Consider the following 26,324-nt stretch of genomic DNA (forward strand, 5'->3'; position numbering starts at 1 on the left):
GCCCACGTGAGCCCACCTGGTGTCCCCCGGGGCTGTGCAGGAGCCGCACTGGGGCACTTCCGGGTCACAGGGCGGGAACCAGGCAGTGCAGGCTTGTCCTGGGACATCAAGGTCCAGGTGCAGTCATGGGGTATCTCTGTGCCCCTCATGTCCTTAGGGTATCTGGGCCACTCCGGAAACCGTCACCTCGGATTCGTTGAGAAAGTTCAAAGTCTAATTATGGCAAGACCGGTGCTTGGCAAGGACGGGTGAATGAAGTCCTTCCATCCTGATGTCCGCTTGTGGAAAAACAGTCCCCTCGTTGGGGTTTAAGAAGTACGCCGTCAGGTGGGGGGTCCGTGGCCGTGTCCCACCAGCGCGTTCTAATGCTGTCCTCCCAGAGCCCGGCTGTGTCACGTGAGGCTCTGCGGATGCAACTGAGCACGTGGCTGCCACCTCCCCGGGGGGCCTCGCCCCCGCATGGGCTCCCCGCCATCAGCCCGGTCCCCGGTGGCCCTCCCGCACCCCCCTTCCGTCCCCCCATCTCACTGGGAGGCGCTGCTGTGCGGCAGGCAGGACGAGCTGCTGGGTGAGGCTGCGGGGCTACAGCAGAGGCAGGACGAGAGGCGTGAGGCAGGGGCCAGAGCCGATTCCAGCGGCGGGACCAGGCCCCTCTGGCTGCTGCAGGGTCTGCGGCTGCCTGCCCCCCTCCCACCCACTCACCCCTTCAGACATGCCTGCTGCTCCTGCTGGTCTCTTCGGGGCTGTGCGGGGCCGGTCTCGGGCCCAGCTGCTTCAGCGGCAGTTCTGGGTGCCAACCCCTCCAGGAGGACTGGCAGGTGCCCCGTGAGGCCCCAGAGCTACAGGCTCCTGATGCCCAGTGCTTTGCAGACACCTGCGGTCTCGTTGTCGTCGCTGCCGCCGGGGAGCCGCTTCTGGCCCTACATCGAGGTGGAGGAGCCCGCGGCTCTGGCAGCAGGCACGTCTTTGTGGGGTGCCCTGGTACAGAGGTGTCCGGCCAAGGCTGACGGGAGGTGGGGCGGGAGGCATGGACTCCCCCTGCGGGATGCTGGGAGGGGTGAAGACAGGGTGTTGCTGAGCCCCCATCCCCGGTCCCATGCATTCTGCTGAGGACATAGCCCCCCAAGACGGCCTGTGAGTCCAGAGGATCTGCCCAAGGATAGAAATGGCTTGAGGTGCATGGATATGTCACCCCAGCTGCAACTGTGGACAGATGGCCGCGCGTCTGGAGGCCCCAAGCCTGGAGATGTTCACCGGCTGGCAGGGATTTCCTCCCCGGGGCCTTGTAGCCAGGGATCCCTGGGGCCCTTGGGGTTCTGCACCCCTGCCGGCAGGCAGCTTGTCCTCTCTGTGATGCCACCAGCAGGAGCTGCCTGCTGGGCCTGGGAGTGCACCCCACCCTCACTGGGGCCCTCTCTGGCCCGGCCAGGGTCAGCCGCTGAGGCCATCCCAACAGCTCCGCCAGGTGCCCTGGAAAGCGCTGGAGGACGCTGGGATGGAGGTCCCACCCCTCGCACAGAGCAGACACTGACCCTGCGGAGAAACACCAGGGGAGCAGCTCGGCCACAACGTACGTGATCTGGTGGGGTTTCTGCTCCCCAGAGCTGAAGGATGCTGTTTACCCCGGTCCTGGAGCAGTGGTCTCATTGTTTGAACCCTGGATGCTAAGAACAGTTGCTCACCACAGATAAATCACTTTTCTTTTTTTTTTAAGATTCTATTTATTTACTTGAGAGAGGAGAGCGTGTGTGCGCACCTGGTGGGGGGAGGGGCAGAGGGAGAAGCAGGCTCCCCGCAGAGCAGGGGACCCAACACCTAGGATCAGGGATGGAGACCTGAGCCGGAGGCAGGTGCTTGACCAACAGAGCCCCCCAGGCGCCCCCCTGGTTGGCCCAGCCACCTGCACCCCAAGTCCTCGCATGGAAGTCCTCGGTAGGGTCTCCAGTCTCTGCCCCCCCACCCCAGGAACCGGCTCGGCAGGGTCTCCAGTCTCCCCTCCCCCCCCGGAACCGGGTTTCATTAGGAGCTACCTCTTGTTCTACTTCTGAGTGACCCACGTTTGTTGAAATGAAGTCCCGGCGTCTCTCGGGCCGGGCACCGAGGTTCAGGGTTTTCCGTAGGCCTCCTGATGCCGGACTTCATACCCCTGATAACAGCATTGCCTGTTTCCTTGTTTTCAGCATTTTGACGAAGTCATGGGGGCCACCTCAGGCTACTCAAGACCATCTTGGTCTTTCATGTTTAGACGGCAGGGGGTGGGGAAGGGGCGCTGCCAGCTGGGGGCCGTGCCGGGCCAACAATGGGGACCCAGGGAACTGGAAGAGGGAGTAACTCGGCCTAAAGAATTGTTAACCAGGCTAAGGTACAGCTAACTTGGTATGAAGAAAAGTTAAACCTTGGGGCGCCTTTGGGGGCTCTGTCGGTCAAGCGTCTGCCTTCGGCTCAGCTCATGATCCTGGGGTCCTGGGATTGAGCCCCGCCTCGGGCTCCCTGCTTCTCCCTCTTCGTCTGCCTTTCCCCACCCCCAACCCCATGCTTATTCTCTCTCGATCTCTCCAATAAATAAAATCTTTTAAAAAGAATAAAAACGAATAGTTAAGCCAGTATGGAGAACTGTTGAGGAGGCAGAAAGAAGAGTTAACCAGGCAGAAAGAATATTAACTTGGTGCAGAGAATCGTTAACCAGGCATGAGGCGCATTTCATCTGCTCACCGTAGGGCTGCTAACTCGGTGCCTGACAGGCGGGGAGCGGGTGGGCAGGACCCCGGCTGGGTAGGGCACCTTGCCCCATGACCGTGGCTTCTCAGGAGCCCAGACTTCGGGTGCAGACCGCCGCGTGCTCGTCTCTGCTCTGCCTGCAGCCTCTTACCCAGCCCGGCCCGATGGACACCTTTAAACTGCAAGCTTCGTGGAGGGTCTCTCAAACCTTCCACAGCCCCCGCCACACTGAGAACAAGGCTCGCGCTCTTGGACGGCCTGGAAAGACATGGTGGCCTCCTCCACCTGCATCTCCCGCTCCTCGACAGTACTCGGGCCCCCTCGGTGACCGTAACACGCCAGCTCTGCTCGGCCTCAGCCCTCCCCTGCTTGCTCCCGGGAGCTCCAGAAGCACGTCCTCAGGCATCCTGGCAGCTCTCACCCCCTTTCCCTCCCTCCATTCACGTGTCTACACTTCCCCTGGCCAGTTACCTGAAGAAATGTCCTGTGCTGTAATCTGTCCCCTGACTCAGATCTACTGTCCTGTTCTTTTGGCCACCAAATGTAGCAGAGTTTGACTAGAGAAGTGGGGTCAGTAGGATGTGTCTGTGTCTACCCACCTATCTGCCCATACATTCACCCTCCACCCATCATCTTCCAACCGTCCATCTACCCACGCACCCACCCACCCATCTATCCACTGCCATCTCCCCATCTACCCCCTACTCCCTCCCATCCACTCGTTCCTCTACTCACCCACCCTCCCGCCCACCCATCCAGCTATTCAGCCTCCCCGTCCCTCCCCCCCCTCCATCCGCTCGTCTATCCAGCGCCCCATCCATCCATCCATTCCACACATGTTTTTATCATGAAGAAATTTTGTATTTTTATGTAGATAAACATCAGTCTTCCTTTATGGCTTTTTCAGTGGTCGTATTTGGCCTTTCTTCATTCCAAAATTATGAGCATACATTGTCTATGTTTTTTTCTAGTGCCTTAAAAAGAAAAAAAAATTTTAAATAGGCTCCATTCCCAGCATGGAACCCATGGCGGGGCTTGAAATTACAACCCTGAGATCAAGACCTGAGCTGAGACTTGAGAGTCAGACGCTTAACTGATGGAGCCACCCAGGCGCCCCTGGTGCCTTTTTAATTTTGATTTTACATCAGAGTTTTCCATCTTTCTGGACTGTTCATTGGTGCAGGTGTAACAGATGAATCCAATTGCATGTTTCCTAGGGGCTCCCCAGTCTCTCGGTCTGACTGAGTGAAGGGCCTGAAAGAAGGCCTCTCTAGGACTTGCGTCCTCTGGAGATGTGCATTCCTCCTTCAGACGTGTCCCAAGAACCCTAGGAGAGGGGAGAGGGACACGTGTGCCACGGCCTGGTGGGGGGCCTAGGCCTGGACCCGAGCATCCCTCGGTGGTGGAGCCTGCCACGGTCTGTCCGCAGGAGCCTGGGGGGAAAACGGCTCTGCCTGTGGCCCTCTCCTCCATGTTGCCCCCATGGAATCTGCTCGGGCGGGTCCCGAGGCCCCAGTGCAGCTGGGGCCAGCAGGACAGTGCTCGTCTTGGGCACCTCATGCCAGTAGAGGGTCTCCAGGACCTTCCAGGCTGGGCAGGAAGAGAGACAGAGTCCGGTTGCGGAATTGACTGCATCCAGGTAAGCAGGGACTTGCTGGGAAGGATCGGGTAGCGGGGAGAGGACGAGGCTGGTTCCCAGATCAGAAGAGCCCCGTCAGGATGGCCAGCTTGTGTCTCCTCTGGGCATGACCAGGTTCACATGCGAAGTCTCCCGGAGCACCACTGGGCTCTCTCTCCCAGCCCATTTTAAGGATGACACACCAGAGAAAAGGGGCTCTGGAGTGGGGCTGGGTCAGAGGCCACGAGCAGGTGACCTGGGTGTGGGCATTTGGGCGGGGGGCTGTCCTAAGGCGCTTCTGGCACTGGCGTGTTATGGCCAACTGGACTGTGAGGCACAGCTGGCAGTGCCCGAGGGTGGACCCTTGGGGGCCCGTGTCCCAGCTGATGGTCTGAGGACCAGGCACTGCGGTGAGAACTGTTGGGCTATGGGTACATGACCCGGCCGTTGGGCTGTTGATTCTCAGCTGTCTAGAATGACGCCAGCACCAGCTGGAGGCACTGGACGCCCATGTCCGTGTCACCTGCCTGTGGCCTCTGGTCCCGTCTCTCTGGGGAGGTCCGTGACTGAGCGCGAGGTCTGCACTTCTCCCCAGCGTCCGTGCAGGAGTCCCCGTGACGATGAGCCCCCGTGGCCGACCGGCAGGGGGCATGGGCCATACCCGAGCCCCAGCAGGCCTGCCCTTAGCCGTCCTTCGGCCACACCGCATGGCTGGCCGGGCTCTGTGACAGCCTGCTAGCAGCACACCAGAGACGGTTCCTGACTTTGCTGTGGTGAGGCTGGCTGGGAAGGAAAAGGCCTCTGGAAACCCCAGAGAGCTGTGCTTGTGGCGCTCCTCGGGCTCTGTGGCCCGTGGTGGGCTGCGGAGGGACTCGGGGAGCCCCAAGGCTGGGGCTCCATTTCAGCCTGTCGACCGCACGGCCCCAGCATCTAAGAGCTGCGAAGACATGACCCCTGCCTGGGGGCGGGGGTGGGGATGCAGCTGCCTCGGGGCCTGGAGGCGGGATGTCGGCCGGCAGGACTTTGGAGCCTCTGTGGTGCCGGGTCTGGGCGTGTTCGCGACCTGCCGCCCCATTCCTCGCGGCCCCGAGGTGCACGTGTACTTGCTGACTGGTGGGTCAGGTGCTAGTGCGGGGCAGTCTGGGCAGGGAGCCCCACGCCCGCCCCCCAGTACCCACGAGCAAGGACCTGCTTTTCAAGGGGAGGACGGCTGTCAGCAGAGGGCGAGGTGTTCCTCCCAAGGGCGAGAGATGGTCTTTGTGTGGTTCTTCTCCTGGGACCTGCCCGAAGGCGCACAAAGCGTCTGTGCGGCAGGGTCTGCGGGTGACCGGCCCAGGGCGGGCAGCTCCAGGCGCCTCTCCGGAGTGGCAGCCTGAAGGAGGTTCCCGCACGCGGGGGAGAGCGAGCGGCACAGCAGGCGAGGACCCGGTCACCTCCGAAGTCCCAAGAGGCCCCCCGAGTGCAGCACCCACCTTCGCGGTGCTTAGTGCATGGTGACCGTCCTCCCTGCCGGGACACTCCGACACGTCCCGGGCAGCCGGATCCCCAGGAAGGCACCCCTGTGGCCGCCCCTGCGTGGGGAAGGGCTCAGCCGCTGCCTCGGGGAGCACAGGTGCCGGGGAAGCCTCCGGCCGGCTCCTGTCCCCACCGGGCCTAATGAGCTCAGGGTGATGTCACCGTCCCCTCTGCCCCGTAACCATGGAAACCCTGAGGCCAGAGTGGAGACATTCTGAGTCCCCACCGCGGGAGGGAAAGCCTTCAGGGTGTGTTTGCCGGCAGGAGTCGGGGACACGGGCACAGCTGGGTCGCTGCGGTGGGCATCACCGCCCCGTGAGCGTCCACGGCCCACAGCGGTTCTCCGGTTGCACCCAGCTCCGGGGCAGCCAGAGCAGTGGGGTGCGTGGGTGTGCTCGGCTGCCGCGAGGGACAGCCCACCGCCGGGAGGATTTAAACGTCAGCGTCTCACGGCCGGCGGAGGCGCAGGCAGGCCGTTTGTCCCGGGCCGCCTCCTCCGTGGCCTCCCCTCTGTGCCCACCTCTCTTCTGCGCGACCCCAGTCACCCTGGGTCAGCACGCCCATCCAGCCTTTTTTTTTTTTTTTTAAAGATTTTATTTATTTATTACTGAGAGAGAGAAAGAGATGGGAACAGACTCCGCGGGGTGTGGAGCCTGACGTGGGGGCTCGATTCCAGGCCCCTGAGAGCCAGGTTGGAGCCAAAATTAAGAGCCCTCCGCGGCCCCTATCGGCCCTTTCTACAACCACAGCCAGTGAGGGGACGTCTGGGGCTCCTGGTTCCCACTAGGCCCCGTGGGCTGGATTCAGGGCAAGGCCCTTCTCCTCTGCCCCGTGGGCCTCCGTGGCTGGCTGGGGTCTCCACAGAGCCAGGATAGAAGACCCAGAAGTTCAGGGAACTCCCTTTCCTCCGGGACCCTGCGACCCTTGAAAATGGCCACGGGCCCGTCTGGGAAAGGCTTGGGGGCCAATTCACGGTCTCTGCATGTGCCTGAATGACAGGGTCCGTCCTTACCAGCCCTAGCATCTGGGAGGGGGCCAGGAGTCCCCGTTTTGGCGGTCACGTTGGGACTCCACCCAACAAACCTAGAACTGGCCTCTGGTGGCTTCACTGTGTGTTGGTTCCCGTCCGAGGGTCCCTGTGATCAACGAGCCCTCACGACCCCCACGGCTCACAGAATTCCGGTTCCCTCTCCGCCTGGGTGACTTACTGTGGCATCTGGCACCCACCGCCCCAGGACCACGTTGTCCGCACTGAGACAGTGGCCCAGCTCCATCCTGACAGCTCTGGCCTGCAGGGCTCCCTGCGACTTCTGAGCCCCGTGGTGCCTGGAGTGTCCTCACCGTGGCTGAGGGCACGTGGTGGGCTGCCCGTGGCAGACTCGCTCCAGCTCCCCACTCGGAGCCTCGGGCTCGCCTTGCACACACAATGGCGGTTCTCTGCGCGGCCTGAGGAATTTTTAAGCCCACTGATGCTGGAGCCTTCCTCCAGATTTCATGGGGCCATGAACACTTGTCCCTAAATGCTCCCCATGATTCTGACACGTGGCCGAAGTGGAGGACCACGGGCTGGAGGCTTGCTCCTTGGGCTGTGGCCACGTTTTGGCAGACTGTCCTCACTGTCCTCTGGCTGGCGTGGTTTCCGTGACAGGTGCACTGCCCTTCCGGCTCCCATGTGTGGGTCCCCGCCTGCCTTTGGGATGCGTTTTCTGTTTGCGGTTGGCCACTGGGGACAGGTGTGCCTCCTGCAGGCATAAATCCCGGCTGGGTCTCCTGAATTCGTATCTGAGCCATGGTATCTTTACGGTTAGAAAACCCATAGCTGTTACTTTTGCAAAACTTTCTCTTGCCCCTTCTCTCTTCTGTGTCTCCAGTCATGCAATTCAGACTGAAATGATTCATTCCAGTACTTTCATCTGCGCGGTTCTCCTGGTTCCCACCTGTTTCCCCTCTTGTAGTCTGGGTGATTTCTCGTCTCTTCGAGAAGCTCCTGGATTCTCTCCTGTCCGTGTCTTCTGTGCTCATGAGCCCGAGGAAGGCATTCTTCATCGGTGTGACACTCTTGTCTCCAGTGGCCACATTCCCGGTCTCCGTCTCCGGGCTGGGAAGCCCCACCTTTTCCTTTATGTTGCTGACCTTTTCCACGGGAGCCGGGACACAAAGCTGGCCAGACCATCCCAGCTTCTGCGTCCTCTCTGGATCTGGATTTTCCTGTGTGGATTGTGGGTTTCTTCCTTTGTGTGTGTGTCTTAGAATCACCGACTGAACAGATGTTGTCTGCAGGATCCCAGAGACCGAGCTGACCCGGAAATGGGTGCTCCTCTCCCAGGGGGTCGAGTCTAGGGGCTGGGAGGCGACTGGGTCTGGGTTTTGTGGTACTGGTTTGTTCAGTGTGTCCACGGACACAAATTCCACCGGTGTCGCCCAGCGCTGAGGGGGAGGCTGGTTTGCTGGCGGCAGTTTCTCAGTGTTCCTGCTCCACCTTCGGGTCCAGGCCTCCCCGTGCTCCCCCACCTCGGGGAGGGCGAGGGTCTCTCTCCCTGAGGCGGAGCACAGGCCCCCAGCTTACTTTTTGGTGTTAGCTGTCTTGGTGTGGGCGTGCGTGTGTGTGTGCGCGTGTGTGTGTGCGTGTGGTGGGGGCAGGTGGACATTCTGTTGCCCTGGTCCAGCCCTACCCTTCGGCAGGCCTCGCGTCCTTGGATCTGGGTGGACTTTTACAGGGACCCCGTTTCCTCTCCAGGCACAGACCTCCAGAGGGCCTGGCCCAGGATGTATGCTGAGTGAGGACAATGAAGGGACAGACACCTTCAAAGACTTTAAGGTGAGATCCTGAGACCCGGGAAAGTATCTTCCCGAACCGATTAGAGGGGCCTGGACCTAAGGATGGCAAAGCTGCAATCCCAGGTCTCGGATGGTTTAAGAAAAGCGTGTTTCTGGAGGTTTCCCAGCCTCTCGTTTTCAGACCAGGATGGTGACTGTTGCAGCCTTCTGCTTCCCGGACACAACCCTCCCCTGTATGATTTCTTAGACTCGATGACGCTCTCCGAGAGACCGAATATGTAATTAATGGTGTCATGCAGATTCTGTGTGTGCTGAGTTTCTGCCGTGTCGTGTGCATTCCAGAAACATCAGGAAGGCGGGCACAGCACAGCCTCCCGCACCCATCCCCCCAGCACCCCTGCCAGGTGCTTGGCTCCCAGTCACCAGGCTCGGGAGGGATGGGTAAGAGGGGAAGTGGAGGCAGCTGAGATGGAACCTGGCTCCAGCCAGAGACACGTGGCCAGGCCGGGCAGGCCTAGCACAGGGCTCTGTCCCCCTGGCGCCCTGGTGGGGGGTGCAGGCTTTGGCGTTCCCGTGGCTGCGCTAAGTGAACGCGTGCAAGCTGTCGCTGGCGGACAGGTGTGCCCGCCTGGGACCACCTTTCTCCACCTGTGGTTGCTCCTGACAGGACGTGAGGCTCCTCGTGAGGGCCAGTGGAGCCTTTTCCAGGAGTGGGGCTGCCTTCTGAGGCAACTCACGCACCAGGTCCCCTGTGCCCACCACAGATGGCTGACCACACCGGCCTGCCTTCCTTTTGCTCTGAAAAACGCACCCCCGCCCGAGACCAGTGGGTGTGCCCCGGGCTTGGCTGGAGGAGCGGAAGCGGGAAGGGGGGGAGGATAGGACACGAGGTCTGTGGGCTAGGGCATGGAGAAAGTGGACAGGTCCTTCTCAGTCCCTAAGATAACATGCCCATCTTTGTCCCTGCCCCCCACCTATGAGCAACCCCCCGGATGTCCTGAGCACCCCCCTTCCCTATGTGCCCCGGGGCCCCCTGGTGTCCTGAATAGCCCCTGCCCACCCCTGCTTCCCCTTCCCTGTGTGCCTCTGGGTCCCTGAGCAGTCCCTGGTCCTACTCACAGCCCCAGGCCCCTTGGTGCCCTGAGTGCCTCTGACCCTGTTTCCCCACCACCCCACCCCTTTGGTGTCCGGAGCAGCCCCCCACTGCCCTGGGGTCCCTTGGTGCCTTGACCACCCCACTTCCTGTGTGCACTCCTGGGCCGCTCGGTGCCCTGTGCACCCCTTGAATATTTGGCCTCCCCCCGCCCCCCGGGCCCTTTGGTGTCCTGAGCGCCCCCTGGCACAGCATTTGGCCTTCCCACCCTGCCCCCGGGGCCCTCCGTGCCTTGAGCACCCCCTTGTATATTTGCCCCCCCTCCCGCCCCGGGCCGTTCGGTGTCCTGAGCGCCCCCGGGGTCGCTTGGCGCCCTGAGCACACCCCTCTTCCGTGTGCGCCCCCGGGCCCCTCGGTGCCCCGAGCGCCCCCGCTGTCAGGCCCACCGGATGGCGCCGTCCCGCCCCGTGACGCATTTCCAACCACCAGGAACCTCGGCCCACACGAGCGCGCGCCCGACACCTCGGGGCGCGCGCATCGTGCACGCGCGCCGCCACGTGACCTCACGGCAGCCAACCGGCGCGCAGGGATTTGGGGGGCAAAGCGCGGCCCCGCGAGCAGTTGCGGCGGGAGAGCGGCGGGCGGAGAGCGTGACTCGCCCGCTCCGGCGCTGCCTGCATCCCCGCCGCCGCCTCCCGCCGCCGCGCGCAGCCATGTCCGAGGAGAAGCCCAAGGTAAGGGCCGGCGGGTGCGAGCCGGGGCCCCGGGGTCGGCCCGCGCCCGCGCCGTCGCTGCAGCCCCCCCACCCCGGTCCAACCCGGTCCGGCCCGCCCCGGGCGCCCTCCGCGACCTCGGGGTGCGGGGGCTAGGCGGCGTCCGCGGGGCTTCCCCGCGCCCTGGGCCTCCCGCCCCTCCCCCGCACGCCGCTCCCCTCCCCCTCCGGCCCGGCTCCGCCCCGCGGCGCGCCCCGCCCCGGCTCCGCCCCGGCCTCGGGCCCGCCCCATCCAGGCTCCGCCCTCGCGGTGCGCCTCGCCCCACCGAGGCTCCGCCCGACGGCCCGGGTCCCGCCCCTCGGCCAAGCCCCGCCCCGCCGCTCCCGGGAGCTCCGCTGGGGCTGACCTAGGACGCCGCGCTGTGGGGACGCGGCCCTTGGAGGGCGCGGGCCGGGGCAGCCCCTGCCTGGACCCTCCCCGTCGGGGCGCTTCCTGCCGGAACCCGCCGTCTCCGGGACCCCCTGGCCACCTCCGGAGTCACCCACCCTCTACCCGCACCAGCCCTGCGCTGGGACCTGCCCCCGGCCTCGCCCTTGCCCTCTCCGTCCGGTTCCCCCCGGGCCGCGCCTCTCCCAGACCTCCTCGCGGGGACCTTCCCGCCGCTGCGACCCCCGCCCCCGCGGGCCGCGTTTCCCCCGGCGGCGTCCGCGCGCCCCGCTCTGCCCTCGCAGGGCGCCGACAGGGTGCACGCTGGGTCCCCGCGGGAGCCCCCCGACAGCCGGGCCTGCTGCGCCCCCGGTGTCCGCGCGGCTCCCCGCCCGCGTCATCCGGTGGGCGCCGCGTCCCCCAGTCATCGCGTCCCACCGCGGTCCTCCGGGTGTGCGCCACCGCCCCGGGACATCTTCCGTGCGCGCTTGTGCCTCCCCGTCGCCTCCTCGTCTGTGTGCTCCGGTGCTGCCCCTCCCCATCCCCTCCCATGGCATCCTCCAGTGCGCGCCCCCCTTTACCCATCCGGTTCTCCAGTCTGCGCCCCTCGCCCCACATCACCTGCCCCTCGCTGCGCTCCTGGTGTCCAGGTCAGCCCCCCACCCGCCCCCCCTCCCCCCCTCCCCCCCCCTCCCCCGGCGCCCCTTCCCCATCGTGTTCTCCAGGTTTGTGCTCCTCCATCCTTTCTGACTCCCTGGTCTGGGTTCCTACATAGTGGACAATGTAGGTGCTGTGGCGGTCTTAGCGAAGTGTGAGTTACGGTAACTGCTTTTGTCAAAAACAAGCTTTTGAGGCTGTTGGTCTGCACTGTTGGGGTCCATCGTTCTTGCCCAAGCGGAGCATCCGTTGAGGTGGGTGCTTCCTGCGTAGGCTTCTTCTGATCCCGGAGTCCCTGCACCTCTGGGCCTCCGTGCACACAGCAGGCAGGGCTGGGGTGCAGCGGATCCTTCTGGAGCCCAGGGCCCTGCCCCTCTCCAGGCCTTGTGCAGGCTGGCCCCCGGCCCGCTGGGATTTCAGAGAAGGCTGCGCTCCAGAGCCGCTGCCTTGTGGCAGAGGCAGGTGAAGCTGTCTTTGCTTTTTGCCAGCCCGGCCTTTTACTCTAATTTCCCATCTTGGGTCCATGGCTTGCCGGGGGCAAATAGAAACGCCTTTAGGGCTTTTTCTGCGGCTTCCTCTCACTAAAGTTCCAATACCGTGGGACAACTCCAGCCCTCCTTAGTGTCCTCAGACTTCGCAACTGTGTGGCCAGCTTCCCTGTGCGGGGTCAGGATAACTTCATTTGCGCTACTTCTGAACCGAGGAAGGCCTGTGCCTCCCAGGCTCAGAGAGAGGATGGGGTGCACTTGCGGGCCATCGTGGTGCTGGGAAGAAAACCTGGGGGGTCAGCTGGGAAAACAGTGTCTGCCTCCTTTGGATAGCTGACACAGGGGGTGACCTTGGTGATTTGTGGTCATTGTTTCTTTTTTTCTTTTACTGCTGGTTTACTAGGAATTCACCAGGGGTCTGGACAGGCCGTTTGTTCTTGGTGTCCTTCCCTCAGGGAGAGCCGTTTGTGATGTTCTCTGCCGGCACCAGCCTGAAGTGTCCTCCCTAATTTTGCTGCCTTCCTGCGCTGGCCTGCAGCCACTGCCCTGTGTGTCTGTTTGCTCTGTGTTCTAGTCCCCGTGTCTGTCTTGACACTTTCATCTCTTTTCGTTAAAAAAGCACATGCGTCGTCCGTGCTCATGCGAAAGAACAGAGTTGGACCCTTACCTCACACCGTATACAAAAAGCAGTTCAGATGGATCAGGGACCGACACATAAGACCCAAGGCAATGAAACTCTTAGGAGAGAACGTAGGACAGTGGACTTCACAGTGATTTCCTGGATAAGAAACCAGAGCACCAGCCACAAGGGGAAAGAGCAACCCGACTCCTCGAGAATGAGACATTTTGTGCATCGAGAGACACCGTCCCGGGAATCAGCAGCCGCTGGCAGAGGGGGAGATGTTTGCAAATCACGGGTCTGATCACAGATTAATATCCAGAATACGGAGGGCACTCCTCAAACTCAAGAGCAAAAAAGAACTTTATTCAGACATGGACAAAGCTCTCCAGCAGACAGCTCTCCAAACGAAGGTACACAAATGGCCACTGCGCCCGTCGGCTATGCTCAGAGTCACAAATGGAGAAGTGCGAATCAGAACTCCAGCGACGAGGGCGGCGGCTCTCCGAAGTCAGACACAGCCCCCGGAGAGCCTGCACACGGCCGGCACGTCCAGTGTGCAGTCACAGCAGAGTGAGTGTGGGTGTTCCTACTGGATTTAACAATAGAATCAACATACAGAGCCACGATCCTCCTGGGTATTTGCCCCAAAGAACAGAAAGCGGGGTCTCCAAGAGTTACTTGTCCTCCCCAAGTTCATGGCAGCATTATTCATAACAGCTACGACATGGAAGTAACCCTGGGGTCCGTGGACGGATGAATACAGAGGAATGGGCATGGGAACCATGGCCCCCCGTGTAGTGGACCCTGCTGCACTGGGTTTGAACCTCGAGGACATCATGCCAAGTGAAATAAGCCTGTCCCCAAAGGACAAACACTGTGGGATCCACTCTCGTGAGATGCGCAGAGGGGATGGAATCACAGAGACAGAGAATGGGGGCACTGGGTGGAGGGGAGTTAGGGTTCCGTGGCGCAGAGTCCCAGTTCTGCCGCGAGAATAGGGTTCTAGAGGTGGGTGTGGTGAAGGTCGGAGAAGGTCAGGTCTGCGTGTAATACCAGCCAGAAGCGGTTAGATGGTAGATTTTATGTTACATGTATTTTTTTTTTTTTTTAATTTATGTGGCAGAAGGAGAGAGAACACAGCAGGGGGAGCGGCGGGCAGAGGGAGAGGGAGAAGCAGGCCCTCCGCCGAGCAGGGAACCTAATGCGTGCTCGATCCCTGGACCCCAGGATCTTGACCTGAGCCGAAGGCAGGACTTCACCACCTGAGCCATGCAGGCACCTTTGTTATGTGTATTTTAACACAAAAAAATTGAAAAAAAAAAAAAAAAAAGTCCTATCTCTAAATGGATGTAAGTGTGGTGGCCTGGGTTGGATCCTGGAAGAGAGAAAGGCCGTTGGCGGGAAACCTGCAGAGATGTCACAGAAGTGAGCGTTCCCTTGCCAGTGCGGCCGCGAGCTCTGGGCTTCCAGGGGCACAGACGGAGCGTGCACGGGGGGCGTTCACGCGAGGGAAGCCTGGCGAGGGGCGCGCGCAGTTCCAGCTCTGGTCTGGCTGCTCCTTTTCTGTAAATGTACAGTCATTCCAAAATTAAACCTTTATTTGAAAAAAAAAAAGGCCGACAAATGCATCCTTCATGTGTGGGGCATCCGTGCACAGCTCCGCCCTGGCCGCGGGCCAGTGAGCACCCCACGTGCAGGGCCCGGTGGGCCACGGCGGCGTCTCTATTCCGGAGAGGGAGGGTATTGGGGTGTCCGCATGCCTGCCCCGGCCCAGGCCACAGCGCTCCCCAGCTGGTTCGCCTTCTGTGGCGCTGCTGGAGTCCTGCCTCGGGGGCTGCTGCTTGCCCAGCCCTACACATCCCTGGGAGCCCAGGCGGAGGGTCCTGCAGGAGGGAGGGGGAGGCAGCCGCCGGGGCGGGACACATGGGTCCCCGTCCTGCAGGATGCGCAGGAGCAAGACCTGCGTGTGTGAGGGCAGGGGGACGGAACACAGTTCACAGTAGACTTGATTTTCAAAGGGCCCCAGGCCAGCTTTCTCATTTTGTTCAAAATAAAGGACTCGTGTCTTCCCAGATAGTGCCGGCGTAGTGAGGTGTGCGTAGTGAGCAGAGAGATCTTTTCAGGAGGGAGCAGCGCTTGGGAGGAGTCAGAGTTGCTTCTTAGGAGGGGTCTTTGTCTCCCCCGCCGCACCGGCCCTGGCCTCTGCGTGGGCTCCTCCCCGGCTGGGCCCTGTGCCTGCAGGATCCCCCGTAGGCACGCTGGAGAGGGGTGCGGCCAGTGGGGTGACCCCGCCCCCCCAACAGGGCCGCTGCCCTGGAGCTCATGCCGTGGGCGGTGCTTGTCTCATTTGTCCTCGAGGTCCGGGGAAGCGGGCGCGTGCTGGGATGCTGGGAGAGTCCTGCTACAGCAAAGATGGGGTGTGGGTTTTTCCCAGCGTCATTAAGCAGATTCTGTCCTTTGAGCTCATAACCCGTGAATTCTGTCGACTTGTGTAGATGTTGGGAGCGTCCTGTGTCCAGACGAAGCGGTTGTGCGAGGGACTCGGGGCTGCCGGAGACGGATGAGCTGCTCCTAAAGCCTTCCACGCAGCAGGTCCCGCGGCCCGTAGGCATGGTGGCCGTGCGGGGGCCGGTGCTGAGACGCGGTCTCGTGTGTGCTTGCAGGAGGGCGTGAAGACCGAGAACGACCACATCAACCTCAAGGTGGCCGGGCAGGACGGCTCCGTGGTGCAGTTCAAAATCAAGAGACACACCCCGCTGAGCAAGCTGATGAAGGCGTACTGCGAGAGGCAGGTGCGTCCTCCAGCGCTGTGGCCCGGGCTCCCGTCCTGAGCCCTGGCCCCGCGACAGCAGGCGGTGCCCGCTGCCCCGGATGCACGTGTGCGTGTGTGCTCGAGTGTGTGCTCGAGTGCGTGTGTGTGCACGAGGGTATTCCCGGAAGCGTGTGTACCGAGCGGAATGCATAAATGCGTGTGCACGTGTGTGTGAGCGCGCATGAGCTCGGTGTATATGTGTGCGAGTGTGTGCGTGTGCGCGAGTGCGTGGTGGTGCACGAGCACAGTCCTGGAAGCGTGTGCACAAGTGTGTGTGTGTGCACACAAGTGTGCGAGTGCATGTGGTGCGTGTGTCTGTGCACGTGCACGCTCACCCCTCGCTGGCTGTGTCCTTCTGCTCCTGTCGGTGTCTCAGCAGGTGGCGGGTCAGCCCTGTCCGCAGCCGGGTCCCGCCGCCGGCTCCCCCACAGTCCGGCGTGTGTGGCCGTGTCCTTCAGGGCACAGTGGCAGAGTCGTGGACGCGCGTGCTTCCGTTGTTACTTCTAGCCGCGGCTGGAGCGTGTGCATGCAGACACGGCCCTGCTCACGGTCGGGTTTGCGGAGACCCTTCATTCCTCCCTTGGCTTGGCGGCGCCTCAGCGGTGGGCCGGGTCTCCAGCGCCCTCCCGCAGTGACGGCCTGGCCCGCTACGGTTGGTGCTGCCATCACTGGTCCACACGTGTCGCTGTTTGAACCTCACCGTCCTCTGTTCTCATTCACGTGCAGGGACCTGAGACCCTTCACATCCCTCCCTGCGGGGTCTTGTGTCCACATCGCTCTGCGGTGCAGGGTGCGGGCTCCTGGACCAGGTCCTGCCCGGCCTTCTCTCCATGATGCCCTGGTCCTCTTAGCGGGAGGCGGCCTGTGTCTGCACGCTCTGGAAGTCCTGCTGGCCTGTTCCCGTTCTTGGCTCTGTCGGTGGTGGCCTTGGGACCTGTCGTTACGCAGAACACTATAGGCACACAGTGTGCCTTCCTCGTGTCCCTCCCCACCTTCCAGAGCTGGTTTCAGAGGCCGTCCCTGCGGGGGGTTTTCTGGGTGATCATGGTGAACGCGTCACCTGTATGGTCCACCCGCTGCCCAGGGGCCTGTCCTGCAGTCCACGCCGCCTCCTGTCCCTCCCTTCCTGCCCCACTGCCCTGGTGGCTGGGCCGTCCCCGCAGAGCCCCTCAGAACCCTTCTGGAGATGGTTTTGGCCCCCATCCTCTGTATTTTCTGGATTAATCTTCCTCTGGGCATGTCTTCCGGCATCTTGCTGTGGGAGGGTTACAAAACGCAGCGTCTTTGAGACAGTGTGTGTCTGAAGGTGACCGACTTTTCATAAGCCTCAGCGCGTCACCATGGGCTGCACGTTCTTACCATATCGTCTTCTCCCAGTGTTGGCATAGCAAGTGCAGTGACATTCCGCTTCTCGGTCCTTTGATGTAACTTTGCTCTTTTCTGAGAGATTTTAAGACCTAATTCTGTGTCCTGAAACGTCACTGTCACGGCTTTGAAGGGCATGATTGTGCCGTTCCCTTTCCTGGTGCGTTTTTTCTCTTTCTTTCTTTATCGAACAGACAGAGGTCACAAGTAGGCAGACAGAGGAAGAGCGAGGGGGAAGCAGGCTCCGTGCTGAGCAGAGAGCCCGACATGGGACTCGATCCCAGAACCGTGAGATCATGACCTGGGGCAGAGGCTCAACCCACTGAGCCACCCAGGCTACCCTATGCATTTTTCCTATTTCTTTTTCCTTTTCCTTTTAGTTTGAGAGTAATCAGTCCACCAGTCGTGGGGCTTGAACTCGTCACCCTGAGATCAGGAGTCACGGGCTTCACTGTGGAGCCGGCCAGGTGCCCCTCCGTGTAGAAACGTGTTTTTAGTTCAGGAAACGTGGCTGGCGTTGGTTCTTTGAGGACAGTGCCCTCTCCCGTCCTGTCCCCTGTGTTCGGGATGCCCCTGCGTCTTGGAGCTCCCTGCTCTGGACCGGTCACTCAGGAGCGTTTCTGCCCACTGGCTTCGGGCTTGGTGCTTGATGCCGTTGGTTTTCTTCCTGGGAGGTTCTTCTAACTTTGTGCTCCCATCTTACTTGGGCTGGCCAGCCTCTGCCATGATTTCTAATTTCCAAACGTGCTTCGTTCTCCCTTGTTCTCTAAGGGTTGCTTTTTCCCAGCAGTGACTGTCTCTAGAATTTCCAGAGTCTGTGTCTTCCGGGCCCTCCCTGTCTGTGCCTGCGGACCCGTTCCTTCCTCGCTGGTCGGAGGCCTGCACATCTGAGGCTTTCCGTCTCCAAGTCTGTGTTTAGCTGCTCATATCTACGAGTGAGGCCCAAAGGCTGAGGAAGAGCCACCTGCACAGAGCCCACAAACCCCGGTGGGGTGGCCTGCCAGCATTGGGGAGGGTACGGGGGGGAGTGTGCCTTGCAGGTGTCATAACCTGTGAGTCATTAAATTTCCAGGAAGCGGACCTCCCAGCCTCCTGTCTGCGTCCTGGACGTGCACCTGGACGGGCAGCTGGGGCTCGGCCGGTGGCTGGCCTCCACGCTGGCTGCTGTCACTTGTCCCAGGGCTCAGAGCCCATCTCTCCGGAAAGTAGATCTTTTGCCTGGGGAATGGCAGTGCCTGGCCGCTTGGGGCAGGGGGCCCCCAAGTTGGGGGTCTGGAGGGACCTTTCTTGTACCAGTTTTCAGGCACTGCTGGAGCGTCAGCTGTGAGCAGCCCTGAGCCTCTGGGGGCTCCAGCCCTGTTCCCCCCCCCCCCCGACCTTGGGGTCTAGTATCCGTGGCCATGCAGCGCCTGGCGGGTGGCCATGTCTGCTTCTGCTGGTCCCTCTCCTCTCCCGTTCTCTGTGTCCCTGTGCTTCATGCCTTGGGTTTTGGGTCATCTTTTCAGGAGGGAGCAGAGACGCAGCTTTCAGTCCGGCCTGTTCGCTTGGGAGGAGTCAGAGTTGCTTCTTAGGAGGGGTCTTTGTCTCCCCCGCGCACTGGCCCTGGCCTCGGGCGCAGCAGTCTGCGTGGGCTCCTCCCCGGCTGGGCCCTGGGTCGGCCTGCTTCCGGCCTACACACAGCCCTGTGACCCGGGCCTCACTGCCTCGGGTCACAGGGCCTCACTTTCTCTCTGGGACCTTCTTAAAGGTGGTGGCACGAGCCGTGTGAACTTGTGGTCGCTTTTGGGGGGACGTGGGGGCCAGCCCCCACAGGGCGCGACCCCGGGGGCTGGAAGGTGTGAGAGCCGGGTCTCCGAGCTGCGCATCCCACAGTGTGTGGTAGGCCCGCCGGCCTGTTTTATGATCACGCGGGTCCCAAGGCTGTATGTTCTCAATTCTCATGTTTTGAGATAAATGTTTTCTTTTCTGGAATTAACGTGTCACCTGGAAGCACGAATGGTAACTGGTGTTTCTTTTCAGGGCTTGTCAATGAGGCAGATCAGGTTCAGGTTTGACGGGCAGCCGATCAACGAGACAGACACCCCCGCGCAGGTAGGAAAGCCGGCGGCGGGCACTGGGCTGTGGGGGTGGGGGCGCCCGTCTCTGCCGTGCCCCGGGGGGTGCGCTGGTGAGTGCTACTGGGCGGCCTCGCGCACGAGACCTGACGTTTCTTAATGATTTTAATCAGTTATTTAAGTTTTAAATTTGGGGCTCACTTTTCAGAGGAGACCAGTTGGACGTCGTCCCCCCGTGCTGGTGGACGGGGCGGAGGACGGGGTACCGGCGCCCGCACCCGTGCCCCCTCTCCCAGCGCCCGCGCCTCGTCCAGGGCGCCGGACTGGCAACTCCATGGCCGGCCCGACTCTTGTGCCCTTCCAGTGCTGCGCCCCGGGGTGCAGACGGCGTCACCCATGGTGCGGGCTCGCTCCCCGGGCCCACCGCACCCCTCCCACGGCTGCACAGCACACTGCAGTGGGAGGGCTTTGGGCCTGCAGAGAGGGCGCGGAGGTTGGGGTGCTGCTGCCGCCGCCAGCTGGGTGACCCTGGGGTCCCGTGGCTCGACCGTCTCGGAGCCTCCCTCTTCTCTGCGAGGCGAGAGGATACCCGTCTTCCGTCCTGGGCTGTGAGAACGGGCGGAGGGGGCCACGGGACAGGACCGCCGAGCGATGGGTGGCGGGTGCCTCTCCAGGAGCTCTCGCTCCGCTCACCGGGGGTGCTGGGCTGCGGGGGGCTCCTGCGGGCCGGGGGGCTGGGGGGGCACCTTGTCCTGCCTCCTGTCATTCTGGCTGCTGCCGGGGCCTGAGCCGGGGAGAGGCCCTGCTGTCCCAGCCCCACACCTCTGTCCTTGGGAGACTTCCAGCCTCCACAGACTCTGAATGGGGGAGGCCGGGGTAAACGTGTGAGCAGCCCGTGCCCGGAGAGAGGAGCCGGCGGCAGGACGCGTCTGCTCCAGCGTGTTCTCCTGCTCCAGCAGCCCCTCCGTGTGGGGTCCGGGGGCGTGACCTGCACCGCTCCTTAGATGCTCTTGAGTGGGATGGGATTGGGGGCCACGGGCAGTCAAAGCTTGAGACCCTTGTTTGTTTTTTAATGAGATTTACTTTTCTTTCTGAAGACTTGATTTTTTAAAAAAATTATTTATTTTATTTATTTGACAGAGAGAGAGAGAGAGATCACAAGTTGGCAGAGACTCAGGCAGAGAGAAAGGGAAACAGGCGCCCCACTGAGCAGAGAGCCCGATGTGTGGGGCTCGATTTCAGGACCCTGGGATCATGACTTGAGCTGAAGGCAGACACTTAACCCCCTGAGCCACCCAGGCGCCCCTGAAACTTCATTATTTTTAAGCGATCTGTATACACAGTGTGGGCTTGAACTTACAACCCTGAGATCACACGTCCCATTCCCTACTGACTGAGCCAGGCCTGTGCCCCCAGAGGCTTAGTTTTTCTAAGTCCTTAGGTTTGAACATCTTTTGTGAGTTCTGTGGGGGGAGGCTTGGGGGATGAGTAGGGCTCACGGGAAGTCCACAGTAGGGCATCTGTCCCCGTGTGACGCGCACAGGTGTGGCCAGGCTGGACGGTGTCCTCCGAGAGGAGGAAGACCGCGTGGTGAGCCTGTGTGTTTGCTTGGGACGGCTCGGCATTCCTGGGAAGGCGAGGAAACTAACCGCCCTCCCCTCTCACTGCACCCCCGGCAGCTGGAGATGGAGGACGAAGACACCATCGATGTGTTCCAGCAGCAGACGGGAGGCTCGCCCGAGAGCGGCTGTGTCTAAAGGAGCCCCATCTACAGGGACTGTCCCCACTGTGTCATCGTCCTTGCGTCTGCTGTTGAATAGTGAACGAGAGACCGTGCCCATCACAAAGGAGTCCGGGGAAAGCCAAGGACGGTCACCAAAACTACTTCCCTCTCTTTTGACATTCGGCGAGGGCAACTCAGAACTGTCTGCAGGGGGAGCCCGCGGCTGGAATTGGGCCGGTCGCACTGGTCTTTGTTGGGGTGAAATGTGTTCTGAGGGGTTTGGGGCTTGTTTTTGCTTTCATTTTTGTCCTTTCCCCCCTTCAGTTTTGCCCCCCGACTTGTGGTCTGAATGTCCACTTGTAGTCTAGGTGGGGACCTACCCGCAGGGGTCTGGCTCCCCACCCCACTGCTTGTTGGAGAGCTCACAGCACCGCGGCGGAGGCACTTCTGTTGGGCAAGTTTGGGGGCAGCTTGGGGAAGGGAGATAAACTTTTCCTCTTTCGTGTAGGCACAGGTTTTTTAAATGCTGAGAAGTACTGCGTTTCAGGATACAGTGAAGTTGAAGGGAAGATACTGAAATGCTTTTTAAAAGGTGAAAAGGAAAATAAGCAGGTCCTTTGGCAACATGGCCCTGGGCTTGGGCACCCACTGCCTGGCGCCTGAGGCCGCAGAGATAGGCCTTTCCCCTTCCTAGAGAAGAAAGCCACCCCCACGGGTCTCCCTTGGTCATAGGGCCTGGCCTCACTTTTCTCTCCTCGGAGTAATGATGGTATCTCTGAAAAAAGCAGGTTTCAGTATTGCTGGGTATGAACTTGTTTTCACGTGAAAGACCTGCTCCCGAGTGTGTATTCCACGAAGCCCGCGGAAAGGTGACTCCATGTCACCCTGACGGATGTGGGCTGTGCTGCTTTCCAAATAGGTGTGGGACTTAAGCTTTAGTACGTGATCTTGGTTCTGTGAGGTTTTGGGATCTACACCAATTAAACGGATAGTTTTCCTCCTGTCTTTGTGTATGAACCCACTGCTGCCTTGTTCCAGTCACCACGCGTGACCATGACTGTCCTCTCTTGCTTGCCTGAAATCTCGCTGAAGGTGTTTGCATTTCCTTTGTGTCCTGCTCTTTGGGCGTTGGGGGGGGTGGTCTGCTGGCTCTGTTCTGTTCGTTCACCGATTTGTACATTATTTGTTGTCCTTTGCTACTGTAAACAGTAAATATAGTTTGGTATTCCGTCTCCGGGCTTGTAATAAGTACTGCCTTTGGCCTTGGGCCATACTGTCACAGTGTCCCATCCGTATAGACCATTCAGGGAGGCCACTGGCATTTTCAGGCTAGTTGAAGGGGAGTGTTCACCTGACGGTCACCCTCTGTGCCCTGGCAGGTCACACATGCCAGTCCTGGCTGTCCCCCTCCTTCCTCACGAGCTCTCCCAGCCTGTGGCTGGGAACTAGTACTGTGACCCCTTTCCTCTCCAGAGCATCATCTGGATGATGAGGACAGAAGTTTGGGCTTCTCAAGGTTGTTGGTGTTTGAAGATAAGACTCGTCCTCTGTGCAGTGCGTGGCCTACCCATCTGAGAAGCTAGTGTTGGCATACATTCTGTGTGCTTCTACCCTAAAATATGCACGCTTGGGAGGTGTTTGCATTGACAAAATTCACTCAGTTCAGCAGACCTGGACTGCCACACTCGGGCACTAATGCTGCTCCACAAGTGAACAAGACGGAAACTGCTTGCCCTAGTGGAACGTGTTTTCTGGGTGCAGGAGGCAGACAGTAACCAGCAGTTCCATGTGATGCTTGAATACGGTACAGGACGTTCCACAGTCACTTCTACACAGGAGTGTAGGATGTAGGTAGGACATGCGTGCTGTGGACGCAACAACTTTTTTTTTTTTTTTTTTTAAAGACTTTATTTATTGAGAGAGGGGGAGGGAGCACAGGCAGGGGGAGAAGCAGACTCCCTCAGAGCAGGGGATCCTGGGATCGTGACCTGAGCCAAAGGCAGAGACTTGACCAGTGGAGCCACCAGACCCTGAAACTTTTCTTTTTTTAAGGTTTAGGAGGAGTAAATCTTTGCACGGCAGAGCCACAAAATACGAAGTTTGCTTACTTTCCTAGTCGTTCAGAATGCGGTTCTGAGAAGCACGACTGGGTCGGCACATCACAGTGGGCCCACTGGGAACAGACCACCATGCTACTAAGAAAGGACTCATTCACCCCAGTGCACATTACACAATGTGGGGGAGCCGGGGGGTGGGGGGTGGCTGGAGGGCTCTGGTCCCTCCCGAGCAGCAGCCGCTCGGGCAGCGGGCGGGTCACGCGTCTTTGCTCCCTCAGACCTCCCGGGCGCCCTGCCCTCCACGCGCCCGCGGAGATGGGGAGCCCCACGCTGTCGCGGAGGACCCCCGCGGTCCGCGACCTCTCGGACCCACAGACCCGAAGCTCTCCGCTGACTGCGTTTGGGCCCGAAAGTCACCCTGAAACGGCTCTTGCCACGCGTGCTTGGCCCTGCAGGTGCGGCCCTCGGTCCCCATCCCCCTCCACGGGGTCACCTTTACAAGGACCCCCGCCCGATGCGATCCGCCAGCAGCCGCCCGCCCCGCCCCCGCCCCTGCCCGCGACCGCCGGGCTCCATGTCCGCCTTTCATCCAGGGTCCTGGCCCGGTCCCGTCCCCAGGCCGCCGTCCTCCGTCCCCGGTCCCGTCCAGCCTCCGCGCGGTCCCCCGAGCGGCCCCTCCCGAGGCCCGGCCAGTGTGATGCAACAGGCGGCCGACACACACCGTCCCGGGCGCCGCGGCTCCGGGTTTTCCGGGAGACCCGGCCGACGGGAGGCGGATCGCCGCGCGCGACCCGGACCCCCAGAGCGGCCGAGGCCCGGACCGAAGCTGGGGACCCGCGACCCCGACGCCCGGACGCCCCCGACGCCGCCCCCGCGCCGCTGCCCTCGGCACCCTCGCCACTGCGCAGGCGCGCCCCGCGCCCCGGAAGGGTTTCCGGTCCCGGCGGCGACCCGGAAGCAGCCCGCGGCGGGCGGGAGGGACCTGCGCTGAGGAGGCGAGGCCGGACGGCGCAGCTGTTGCCGGGACGATGGCGGGGACGGCGCTCAAGAGGCTGATGGCCGAGTACAAACGTGAGTGCGGGGCCCGCGCGCCTTCTCCCGCCCTCAGCCCTGGCCCCGCGCCCCTCGTCCGGGGACCCCGCGTCCCGCGCCCCCGGCCTCGCGCCCCCGCCCTCACCCCCACCCCCGACCCCGCGCCCCCGACGCCCGCGCCCCTCCTCCCTCCCTAACCCCTGACCCCGCGCCCCTGTCCCCCTCCTCCCTCCCACATCCGTGACCCTGCGCCCCTCCTCCGGCCCCGGTTCCCGGCTGTGGCCCGGCGGGCTGGGCGCGGGCGGAGCTGGGGGCGACGGGGAGGTAGTGGACTGCTGAACCCCTGAGTCATGCCGCCCGTTGGCCACCGGGAGCGGGGAGTTCCGTTCCCGTAAGTCCGGGCGGCGGCCGAGGCTCCGCGCCGCCCTGGGCCGGCTGCGCTCGGTGACCATCGCTGCAAGAGTGGAGTTTGGGGGGCTGCGTCCGTGTGTCTGCGTGTGTCCGTGTCTGCGTCCGAGTCTGCGTGTGTCCGTGTCTGCGTCCGTGTCTGCCTCCGTGTCCGTGTCTGTGTCCGTGTCTGCGTCCGTGTCTGTGTGTGTCCGTGTCTGCGTGTGTCCGTGTCTGCGTGTGTCCGTGTCTGCGTGTGTCCGTGTCTGTGTCCGTGTCTGCGTGTGTCCATGTCTGCATCCGTCCGTGTCTGTGTCCGTGTCTGTGTGTGTCCATGTCTGCATCCATCCGTGTCTGTGTCTGTGTCTGCGTGTGTCCGTGTCTGCATCTGTCTGTGTCTGTGTCCGTGTCTGCGTCCATGTCTGCGTGTGTCCGTGTCTGTGTGTGTCCGTGTCTGTGTCTGTGTCCGTGTCTGCGTCCATGTCTGCGTGTGTCCGTGTCTGTGTCCGTGTCTGCGTGTGTCCATGTCTGCATCCGTCCGTGTCTGTGTCCGTGTCTGCATCTGTCTGTGTCTGTGTCCGTGTCTGCGTGTGTCTGTGTCTGTGTCCGTGTCTGCGTGTGTCCGTGTCTGCGTCCGTGTCTGTCTGTGTCCGTGTCTGTCTGTGTCTGCGTCCGTGTCTGCGTGTGTCTGCGTCTGTGTCTGCATCTGTGTGTGTCCATGTCTCTGTCAGTGTCCGTGTTACTGTCAGTGTCAGCGTCTACGTCAGCGTTTGCATCTGGTTCCTGTTGTGTGGAGCCCTGCACCTGCGCCACGGGGGAGCCGGTGGGGACGTGGGGAAACCGATGGGGCGCCCCATAGGTTGAGACCAAAGCTGTAGCCGGAGGAAAAGCGCCTTGTGATGTGCTGGCAGCGACAGGTCAGATTTGGGCTTTGTTCCAAGGGACCGGTGTGTCGTTCTTCCGGGGGTGCTCAGAGACCTGGGCGCTTGCTGAGCCGGGGAAGTGCCTGATGTCTGGGAGAGCAAAGTGGAACCAAGAAGCGGGAACATTCCGTGTCCTGCCTGTTCCCAGAGGAGCGCTCCCGTGGAAGAGTTGGCAGAAGTCACGGCCCCAGCGGGTGTGTGGAACGTGTCCCCAGCTGCTGCTGGACACAGGCCGCAGCCCGCCTGGGGTGGAGAGCAGCGACTCCACGACCAACATCAGGGGGTGCACCTGCTGCTGCTTACTAGCTCGTGGCCCCGCGTGGCCTTCGCCTCTGCCTCGGCTGCTCTGGGAGGATTCGTTAGGTGGCTCTCGGTTCTCCAGGCTGTTGCTGTGATGACCCGGAGGACGCCTTCAGAAGGTTGGAAATGAGCCAGAGTAACTGGTAAATGTGCAGGGAGCCCAGTGTCCTAACCAGCTGGCCCTGCGCAGGGAGAGCCCGTGTGTGGCTGCAGCAGGCCAGCGGCGGGGCAGAGGTGGGCTCATTAGGATACGGGTTTCCTTACTGCTCGCAGCCCGTGTCCTCTGCTGTGGGGGTGCTTCCGGGGGGGCAGAGTGGGAACAGAGGGTTGGTTGGGAGAGGGACGCTGCTGCCTCTGCCTCCTCGTGGGCAGTTGGGCTGGGGCGGCGCGCGGGGACACCTGTTGTTCTCGCCGTGCCGGTCGGTGTTTCTCGATTTGCTTTCGTCCGTTCAGTCCCAGTTCTGGGCTGCAGCGAGCATCACTGTCTCCGGTCTGTAGGAAGGGATCCGTGGAGCCTGTGCAGGGGGTGAGGTTCAGGCTGCTGCTCTGACCCTGATTCTGCATTGTTGTACTTGTATTTGCTGAGGATAGTTGCATTAGGAAAGATTATTTTTGCTTTTACTGGATTTACAAAAACCTCGTCTGTTATTTCAACACTCCTGTCATCTGCAGTAATGGAATGCAGGTAACACTTGACTTCCAGAGTTGTACCATATGTGTTTTTCTGTGTTAATGTGACGTCTCGGGGTAGTTGTGGAAGGCGGAACCCCGCCACCGTCTCCGTAAGCTCGCTTGCCCCTGCTCCTCCCGCCAGACCCGAGTCTAGCGCTGCTGGGGGGCACTCTGGAGGTGTGACTTGGAGGTTACCGAGTAGCCGATGTACAGGTCGGGAGATTAACCTGGATTATTGGGGTACGACCCAATAATCCCCCAAAACCATAGAGGAAGGAGGAGGGGTGAGGCGGGAGGGGAAGTTCAGGAAGTTCAAAGCAGGAAGAGGACTCCCCCTGCCGTGGCTGGCGTGGAAGATGCGCGGGAGACCA

At 61.5% G+C, this 26,324-nt stretch overlaps 2 protein-coding genes across 4 annotated transcripts in view; both read left to right on the forward strand.

Annotated features, from left to right (window-relative positions):
* Positions 1-10,364: 10,364 nt before the first annotated feature.
* SUMO3 (small ubiquitin like modifier 3) lies at positions 10,365-21,814 on the forward strand. 2 transcript variants are annotated; one of them, XM_044250849.1, is made up of 4 exons: positions 10,365-10,456; positions 15,292-15,420; positions 18,825-18,896; positions 20,539-21,814. In XM_044250849.1, exons 1-4 carry the CDS (start codon positions 10,436-10,438, stop codon positions 20,614-20,616), a joined length of 300 nt encoding a protein of 99 aa, XP_044106784.1. In that variant the 5' UTR covers positions 10,365-10,435; the 3' UTR covers positions 20,617-21,814. The 2 variants fall into 2 exon arrangements, with proteins under 2 accessions (XP_044106784.1, XP_044106783.1); XM_044250848.1 differs by lacking the exon at positions 10,365-10,456 and adding an exon at positions 12,285-13,198.
* A 1,789-nt stretch (positions 21,815-23,603) lies between these two features.
* UBE2G2 (ubiquitin conjugating enzyme E2 G2) overlaps positions 23,604-26,324 on the forward strand; it is a 33,462-nt gene continuing 30,741 nt past the window's right edge. The window contains exon 1 of one of the 2 annotated variants that reach the window (XM_044250840.1): positions 23,604-23,710. In XM_044250840.1, coding sequence (XP_044106775.1) covers positions 23,668-23,710 — 43 coding nt within the window. In that variant the 5' untranslated portion in view covers positions 23,604-23,667. The remainder of the gene's footprint in view (positions 23,711-26,324) is intronic. The other variant, XM_044250841.1, reaches the window with a different exon arrangement.

The sequence above is a fragment of the Neovison vison genome, chromosome 6 (assembly GCF_020171115.1).
Source record: "Neovison vison isolate M4711 chromosome 6, ASM_NN_V1, whole genome shotgun sequence".
In the NCBI taxonomy this organism is placed as follows: Eukaryota; Metazoa; Chordata; class Mammalia; order Carnivora; family Mustelidae; genus Neogale; species Neogale vison.